This window comes from Cebus imitator, unplaced genomic scaffold (assembly GCF_001604975.1).
Source record: "Cebus imitator isolate Cc_AM_T3 unplaced genomic scaffold, Cebus_imitator-1.0 Scaffold269, whole genome shotgun sequence".
Taxonomy (NCBI): domain Eukaryota; kingdom Metazoa; phylum Chordata; class Mammalia; order Primates; family Cebidae; genus Cebus; species Cebus imitator.
In genome coordinates, this window is record NW_016107584.1 from 3,018,646 (window position 1) to 3,028,383 (window position 9,738).

The 9,738-nt window shown below is 39.5% G+C and overlaps 1 protein-coding gene and 1 long non-coding RNA gene across 2 annotated transcripts; both read right to left on the minus strand.

Annotated features, from left to right (window-relative positions):
* Positions 1-2,849: 2,849 nt before the first annotated feature.
* On the minus strand, positions 2,850-3,816 carry LOC108284088 (small ubiquitin-related modifier 2). The gene has a single exon (XM_017500753.2). The coding sequence runs from the start codon at positions 3,735-3,737 to the stop codon at positions 3,471-3,473; it is 267 nt and encodes an 88-aa protein (XP_017356242.1). The 5' UTR covers positions 3,738-3,816; the 3' UTR covers positions 2,850-3,470.
* Positions 3,817-8,339: 4,523 nt separating this feature from the next.
* Positions 8,340-8,629, minus strand: LOC108284089. The gene is made up of 2 exons (XR_001817070.2): positions 8,567-8,629; positions 8,340-8,390 (listed from the first exon to the last, which is right to left on the minus strand). It is a non-coding gene; the product is annotated as an uncharacterized LOC108284089 (long non-coding RNA).
* Positions 8,630-9,738: the final 1,109 nt, after the last annotated feature.

The window sequence follows — 9,738 nt, forward strand, 5'->3', positions numbered from 1 at the left end:
TTAGAGTTAAACATCAAATCAAAAAGAAAAGTCCTCACTATTTTGTTTCTGCAGGAAACAGATCTAATGCAGAGGGCAATCAGACTCTGAAATCCTATTATCTAGGTTCCCCCAAGGGCTCCCTCTTACCGCAGGTATGAAGTTAAGCAGGTCACTTAACCTTGCTGTGCCCAAGTTTTCTTATCAGCAAAATGAGGAAAATAATAAGAATACACACCTACCTTGTAGAGTTCTTCTGGGGTTTAAAATAATGCAGATACAGTATTTAGGAAGCACCTTGTACATAGTAAAAACAAGAAGTGTTCTTATTTTTTAAAACTTACTATCAATTAATGAATTAGGGGAAGGGAAGGGCAAATTTTGGCAAGGTACCTTGAGGCTCCTTGTACAAGAGCCAGCACACCCCCATCCAGGGCTCTGGACCAGCTCACATCCACTGCTGTCAGTCAGCTGCAAAGGGCCCCAGCGTGGACCAGGACCTTGTCCCCTGTGAGCCCGGGACCACTGCAGCTTTTCATGTTCAGCTCCTGTGTGGTTAAAACCAAGTGAGCATTCATTAAAAATGTTTCAGGATGTCTTGTATCATCAAAAGGGGATTTAATAACTAATAAGATAATGAGTGAGGCAGTGAGAAAAATCACCATAGAAGCCAACAGCCCAGGCGTAAGCAGCTCAGCCAAAGGATGAGGGAGAAAATGTCGGAGCAATTAAAGCTAATTTGTTTCTCCGTAGGCCAACCCGTCTCCCTCCACGCCTGTGTACTGGCTCCGCTCACCGTCTGAGGGCCAAAGATTGCGTTACTGGGGGAGGTACCTCAAGAGTCATTATGGGGCTATAGGAGCTTGTCCAAACAGCCAGCCATTATGTAGCCATTAAAAATTATGTTTATTAAGAGCTTTTAATTAATTGAGAAAACAAGTAAAAGTAATGACTACGAAATGTTTTACATATTTTATCATCTCCATTATGTTTCTTAAATGTTATTTTAAAGTGCTCTTTAATAAATATGTATTAATTTTATAGCCTAAATAATGTTCTTTGCCAGCAAGGCAAAACCAATTTATATTGCACAAACACAGCAGTGATTTCCTCTGGGGGACTGAGTGGGAAGAGATGCATGGTAGCTTTCTAGGTAGTGACAATATTCTCCATCTGAATGGGGTGAGGTACATGTACTTGTCAAAAAACAAATGGGCCAGACTGGTGGCTCACGCCTGTAATCTCAGCACTTTGGGAGGCTGAGGTGAGTGGATCACCTGAGGTCAGGAGTTCCAGATCAGCCTGGCCAACATGATGAAACCCCAAATCTACTAAAAATACAAAAAATTAGCCAGGCATGGTTGTGGGGTGGGTGGGTGCCTGTAATTGCAGCTACTCGGGAGGCTGAGGCAAGAGAATCACTTGAACCAGGGAGGCAGAGGTTGCAGTGAGCTGAGATTGTGCCATTGCACTCCAGCCTGGGCAACAGAGTGAGACTCTGTCTTAATATATATTTTTTAAGGCAATAGCTGAGAGACGCTAACAGGAATAGCATCCTCCCAAGGTCATGCCTATCTATAAGATGTCCTAAAGACTCCCTCTCTAGGTGACTTACAGCTTGCTTTTTTTTTTTTTTTTTTNTCTCAAAAAATAAAATAAAATACAGTTAAAAGGGGCTGGGCATAGTGGCTCATGCCTGTAATCCCAGCACATTGGGAGGCCAAGGCAGGTGGATCATTTGAGATCAGGTTAAGCCCCAGAGGTGGAGGTCACAGTGAGCCGAGATCATGCCACTGCATCATTCCAGACTAGGCAACAGCGGCATACCCTCTCTCAAAAAAAACCCAAGAAACATCCGGGCATGGTGGCTCACACCTGTAATCCAAGCACTTTGGAGGCCAAGGTGGGCGGATTACCTGAGGTCGGGAGTTCAAGACCAGCCTGACCAACATGGTGAAACCCCATCTTTATTAAAAAATAAATAAATAAAAGGGAAAAGAAGAACCTAATGGGCTTTCCCTTCCCGGTTCTTCCCGGAGCCAAGAAAAGCTGGGTTGAGAGGGTGATTAAAAAAACAAAACAACAAAACAAAAAAAAACAAAGAAACAAAAATTAAAGACTCTCAATATCCTTGAAAAAGCTGGGCGCCGTGGCTCACGCTTATAAGTCCTTAGCTTTGGGAGGCCGAGGCGAGTGGATCAGGAATTCAAGACCAGCCTCGCCAACATGATGAAACCCTATTTGTACTAAAAATACAAAAAATATGGACTTGAAAAAATATATATTAGCTGGGTGTGGTGGTGCACGCCTATAATCCTAGCTACTCAGGAGGCTGAGGCAGGAGAATCGCTTGAACCCGGGAGGAGGTTGCAGCGAACGGGGATTACTCCACTGCACTTCTGCCTGAGCAATAAGAGCAAAACTCATCTCAAAAAATCCTTAAATAAGGAATGAAAACTTTTAGGTTAGGGAATATTTACTTATTAAAGTGAGGGCTAGAATGGTTCAGTTTTATCAGCAACAAAGGCCAAATCAGAACTTTTTCCTTGCCACATGTGCTACCCTATACTGTATACTCTGCCTCATTTAGTATGCAAAAAATACCTGGAAATCCACAATATTATGGCCCAATTTTTCTGCTAGTATTCTTGCATATTAACATGGGATCTAGAGAAAGTTTTGGAACAAAGTGAAGGCAAAAACTTCTGCTGATAGTCATTTATAGGTTATTCTTTGTTTAGTATCACTCTGTCAGAAACACCAAGTAGCTTTACTTCCTTCTTGAAATGTTACTTCTAAGCAGGCCTATTTATATGTTTTTTCTAAGCCTCAATTTTCTATTTAATATTTCTCAGAATAAAGAAAACAGCTCATTTTAAACAAGAAGTTTATTTAAACAACGAGACGCTTGACTTGAAGGGAAAACTATCTAGGATTCTTTTTTTTGTTTTAGAGTAATTTATCCCTACTTAAAGACAGATTGCCCTACATGTAACAGCTACGTACAAAAAAGTTATAAAATTGTCCTTGGTTTTACAATGATAAATGAAAAACATTAAAAGTCTCCAATCAAACAAGGTATGCAAGGATTTTTATGTTGTATTTTTGTTAAAACAGTGAGAGCAAAATAACTTACTGGAATATAAAGAGAAGAGCTGAATGAGCATGCCACTAATGGAGAAAGGGGGTATTTTCACAGAATCAGTATTTTTCCCCATCCCGTCTCCACTTGATGTCAATCAAAACATATCATTGGCTGTTTAAAAAAAAAAAAAAAGCAATATGCTTGTGCACATATACCAGTTACTTTATGTACAATAAAAGAATGGGGAAGGGGAAAATGAAAGAATAGAGAAAACTATACTGTAGTAGTCAGGATGTGGTGGAACCAAATTGCAGTTTTCTAACTGAGAATGTAATCTTGGTCTTTAAAGAACAGAGTTCTGAAGTAAAGAAGCAGGGTTCCCTTTTCAGTAGACACCTCCTGTCTGCTATTGGAACACATCAATTGTATCTTCATCCTCCATTTCCAACTGTGCAGGTGTGTCTGTTTCATTGATTGGTTGCCCGTCAAATCGGAATCTGATCTGCCTCATTGACAATCCCTGTCGTTCACAATAGGCTTTCATTAGTTTACTAAGTGGTGTATGCCTCTTAATCTTAAACTGCACCACAGAACCATCCTGCCCCGCCACTTTCAAATTAATATGATCGTTGTTCTCAGTCTTGACTCCTTCCTTGGGCTTTTCGTCGGCCATGGCGAGCGCCGGAGTCTCCTCAGCTGCCGCTACACAAAAGAGGTACCAGGTCCGCACCAAACGAGCACACAAGCAGCACCAGCGACTTACTGCTTTCTTACTAGTGATGCCCCAGACCTGTTTTGCTGTTCCCATCTAACGCTGGGGAGACCCACCTTGCTGTTCCCATCTAACGCTGGTGGGGATACATATCCAGGTGTCCAATTGCCCATGCCTCATACAGCACCCGTCCCTTGTTAATCCTCACTTCTCCTTTTCTCGCTTCAGAAACAGCAAACGATCCAAAATTGATCCTGCTTCCTCAGCCCATCCTCAAAATCATTCACAAGGAGCCCAAACCCTCCCACAGATGCTTCCCTTGTCCTTCCCACTGAGCCATGCTTCTGCAGCGCCCCCACCCCACCGTCTGCTATTTTAAGTCAATAAATCTGACTTCCTCAGACTACAGGCTGGTTCCTAGTGCTCTTTAACTGATCAGACTTCAACACTATCAGCATAACAGCAAAAACAAAGTCCTTTTTTGTTTATTGCAGTAATATGTATGCAACATGTAATCATTCTTACCATTTTAAGTGTACAGTTTTGTGGCATTAAATACAATCACCCTGTTGTGCAGCCATCACCACCATCCATCTCCAGAACTTTCCACAATTCCAAACTGAAACTCTACTCATAAAACACTAACTCTCTCTTCCCCCACCCTGCCCTTGACAAACACCATTCTACTTTTTGTCTTGGGAATTTGACTACTCTAGGTACCTTACGTCAGTGGAATCGTACAGTGTTTGTCCTTTTGTTACTGACTCATTTCATTTGCTTAATGTCTTCAAGGTTCATGATGTTGTAGCATGTTAGAATTTCCTTACTTTTTAAGGCTGAATAGTATTCCATTGTAGGTATATACCACATTTCATTTCTCCATTAATCTGTTGATGGACCCTTGAGCTGCTTCTATCTTTTGGCTATTGTGAATAATGCTGCTATAAACATGGGTGTACAAATATCTGTTCAAGTTCCTGCCTTCAATTCTTTGGGGTATTGAACCCAGAAGTAGAAATGCTGGATCATATGGTAATTCTATTTAAATTTTTTAGGAGAATTCAGTCATTTGACCAAATTTAATACTATTCCATATCATATAAAATGGCCTGAAACCCTCCTCTGGGATGTTACCTCAATATAAATGAGAATATCTGTGAAGGCTATAGCTGTTCTCTAAACTAGTCAGAAATGCTTACTGGTGAGATTTCAGGGTTAAGATGGTAAATAAAGCCGCCACAGCTTCTCCCTCCTTGAAGATACATTACTATGTACAAATTGAAGAGTCTGGCTCAGAGAGGAGCAACTCAGTATCCGGGGACTCCAAACTACCTTCTCCCTCCCTAAGCCTTATTGTGAGACAGTAAAATTCTGAAACCTATCAATTATTACACAAAACTGGAGTAATGCAAACTGAATGATTATCTTTTTCTTTTCTCTGACAGAATAGCTTTGGAAAACATAGATGGGGAAAAGTGAAAGTGAGGAAGGGAACAACAGATCTAATAGTCTCAGACAAAAAGCAAGGTGACAAAGATCCTTGCTGAACTCTGAACTCTAGGATGCATTCCAAACCCAGGGGTAGTTAGAAAAAGCTCTGTGAAAGACCATTAGCAAAACCTGGGAGCAAAAGTCAACCCGAGGTATTGCGAAAAGATTACACGCAGTTGTGTGATAGCATCACCAATTGCTTCTCTTCCTCACTGCCTGCTCAGTGATGTCACACCGGTAGTGTGAAATCGGCAAGGATAGAAGTATTTACACTTCAGCAAATTGGCAAATTCTACAAATAAGCCGTGGTGTTTTGTTTTGTTGGGTTTTTGGTTTTGTTTTGTTTTGGTTTTGATGGAGGGGCAGGGCGATGGTGGGAAGAGCCAGTTTCCTAGTACTGGTACACCAATGATTGTGCACTACTTCAGCTGGGCTCTCCTCTACACATCACCAGCCAGGTTATAGAAACAGTGGACAAGCAACATCCCACCCACAGAGGCAGGACACTCTAGAAGCTGGACAGGGCATGAAAACAGTTTTCCTCTAGTGCTTCCAGAAGGATCACAGCCCTGTCAGCACCTTGATTTTACTCCACTGACACTGATTTTGGACTTAGAACTCCAATAATATGATACATTTGTGTTGTTTTAAGTCACTCAGAATATGGCAGTTAGTTACAACACCAGTAAGAAACTGATATTGCTGGCTTTATTTCCAAAGCACCACAGATGGGGTTAGTTACAACCCCTAGTCCTGGGTCTTTGGGTGGGACAGGCAGTCCTTTGTCTGCTAGGAGCTCTGAAACAGGATATTAACCACAAGAATGTGGGAAACCTGGCGAGTCTACCAAGATGCATACCCCAGAACCTGCAATAGCTATTGATGCCAAAACAACTTAGGGATGATTTTCCTAATTCTTCATGCATTTCAACAACAATCAAACTTGCTAGTGATGGACAATATTTCCCATGACATTTCTTAGATGAGATGATATTTGCTCCTATTCTTTGATCTAAAACTCAAGAAATAGAGTCAGGAAACACCTGCTACTACAAAGCGGCTTTTAATTTTGTTGCAAAACCTAATTGAATGATATCCAACTTCTACTCTATAACTTACAGAAGGACATACTGCTTGAATAATGAAGCATCTTAGCAATTCTAAAACTCTTTAAAAATAATAATATTGTAGTTCTTATTCCATGTTATTTTGTTCTTTGAATTTCATACTGATTATGCCAGGAAAATCAAGGCAAATCGAGCCAGAAAATCAAGGCAATCTAATGCCTAGGCAGATGGGGCAGGTCCCCGGTGAAACCCAATCTTCAAGCTGAAGACAGTCCTGGGTAAATCCTCAGACAGGATTGAGAAATCTCTTCCCATTTGGAGGCTTTCCTCGGATTGGTCCCCACCCTTCACCTATTTTACATATATCTACCCTTTCTTAATTGGATTTCTACACTGTCATGCCCACCTTTGAGTGGCACCTTTGTTTTAGCCTTCTGACTCAGCCACACTGGAAAAGAAACTACCTGATTTTGGGTAGGGGACCAGCTCTGTGTCCCCTCTCTGAGGGGACTGTTCCATTAGTGAGAGCTGTTCCATCACTCAAAAAAATTCTTTTCTGTCTTCCTCACCCTTCAACTATCAGCATATCCTCATTCTTCTTGGACACAGGACAAGAACTCAGGAACCACCAAACATGGGTTTAATACAAGTGGGCTGGGGTATGCCTGGTCCAATCATGGGCTGAGCCAGTGCACAAGCTGGGGCAGGCTGAGTGAGGCCAAGGCAGAGACACAGCCAGCCAGAGGTTTCCAGCTGGCAAAGTGATCACGAAAAATCCTACATTAATACACTAGTATTGATCAACATTTCAACAAAGAGCATGATGCATATTCAGAGAAAAATGTTCAAATCAATTAATTTTATCCCCATATAGGACATTTATCTTTAAACAAAAGCAAATATTAAAAATTCCATTTATCTTCTGTCATAAACTATATACTTTTATAGATGATTTTGTCAGATGTCTTTCAAATAGCACCTTTGGGGCCAAAATTGTTCTGCAATAAAACTAATAAAAATCTATCACTAGTGTGAGAAAGAATCTAAGTAGCTTTATTTAAAGTCAATTAAAATTAAACAATTTCTGCTTTAAGTTTTTGTTATAAATAGGGAGTATATATTTCTAACAGAATTTCACTCTTCCTGTTTTAGCCAAAACTTTATACAGGAGTGTGATATTAAATAGAAGCTTGATCATTAGTTTCAGAATATGTGTCCCCTCCTTAGGCCGGGCTTAACCTGAAAATAAGCATTTATGGAGAATATATGGAATGAGGAAAAATATCCAGGTGGCCATTGAAGCCACTGAAAAATTCTACCCAATTAATGCCTTCCTCTTCAAATCCTGGATATTTGCTCACACTCTGAACTCTCCAAATGGAGTCACAGATGAGAGCCAAAGGCTACAGCTCTGATTTTAATTGAGTAAAGCATCATACAACCATCAAAACAGATTGACTTAAAAGAAATATGCAACACAAGGAAACAATATATCCTTAGGTGCGTAATAGATTTTATTTTGTTATATGAATGACTGGAAGTGCTTTGGGGTTCCTTGTTTGCTTGTTTGTTTTTAATTAGGGAGGAAATGAGTATGGAAGGCAGTTCTGCAATATGTGTCTGCTGTATCCATGAAGTTCCAAGGCATGGTGTGGCCAAATGCCTCCATGTCACCAAATGCCTTCCTGAATATTTTGGCTTAGAAAAGCCAGTTGCCTCAGTGATACAAAGTGGAGAAAGGGGGGAATGAGTTCCATGCCCAGAGATGACATTCTTTAGAGATCACATTCTTGGGAAGTCAGTCTTTCTATTATCATTAGCCATGGTGCATGGCATAGAATATATTCTCTGGTTTTTCTTTTTTTCTGAATGTCAAGTCACAGAGTGAAATAATAGATGGCAGAGGTGTCTAAATAAAGTTAAAATCAATGAAAGAAAGTAAAGATATTGTGCTTCATGAAAAATACTTGGACTAAAGACTCAGTGGTAACCTGGAAATATTTTCTCTCTCCTCATCTAACAATATTATACTTATCCATGGGTTTCATTTATGAATCTGTACTTTTGAGGTAATCTTATTTGACCTCCTAAGCTATGCTTTCCTTTGTAATTCTCATCTCACATACAAATGATCATGCATTATTAGAGTGCTCTTCCACAGTGAAATTTACAATGTGATAGAGACAATGCTGGATCAATTAAATATTCAAATGGACATAACTGAATATTGACCCCTACCTCAAACCATACACAGTTCATTTCCACATGGATTCATGTTCTGAAGGTGAAGGAAACACAATAAAATATTCTCATAGACAAAGATTTCATAACCAGGACAAAGAAAGGAACAATTCAGAAGGAAAATTTAGTTTATATAAAAAATGATGACTTCTGTGTTTCAAAATATACCACCCAGGAATTAAAATACAAACCAAGTATGGAGAAAAATATTTATCCCAACATATATACAATAAAATACAAGATATATGATTAATAAATGTAATAAATAAAAGAAAGTGAACTTCATATAAAATTGGGTAAAATATTTGAACAGGCACTTCAAAAACTTGACGGTATAAATAACTGGCCAAATATGAAAAAGGGATGACTTTTAAGAGTCTTCAGAATACTGTAATAAAAATCCCCAAGTTGAACGACAGGCCTCCATAAAAATTAGCAAAATTTAAAGACACATAATATTATGTGTTGTCAAAGATAAAGAATAAATGAAAGTTATTCATGGCTAGGGGGATGTAAACTGAAATACTTTTTGATTTCCCATTTTACCCATGAATATGAGATGCCTAAATGGCTTTTCTCGATAATCCCATCTTTTAAAATACTTTGTAATCTATCCTTGTAATTTTTTTAAAGACTTTATCTTTTTAGTGTAGTTTCAGGTTCACAGCAAAATTGAGTGGATAGAAAGTCTAGAGACTTTACATAAACCCTTAGCCCCCACATGTTCATAGCCTCCCCAATTATCAACATCCCACACCAGAATGGCACATCTGTTAAAACTGATGAACCTGCATGGACACATCAATATCACCAAAGTCCATAGTTAACATTAGGGTTCACTCTTGGTGCTGTATATTCTATGGGTTTGGACGAATCTTAGTAATTTTCTATTCAGCAGAATAAAGTCACATTTTCTCCTGAGAATCAATTTGTTAAATACCACACTGACACAGTATTGGAACCATCTGACTCACATGGGAGCAACACACTAGCTTTTATTCATTCAATAAATCAATCATTTGTTCAATACTTATTCAGTGCCTGCTGCGTGTTAAGCACTGAGCCAAGCAGTCAGCATACAAGGAAACAAGTATAATGTTACTGTCTTCAGTGACTCACAACCTCATGGAAGGAAACCAGTACCCAACCCAGACAGCTTACAA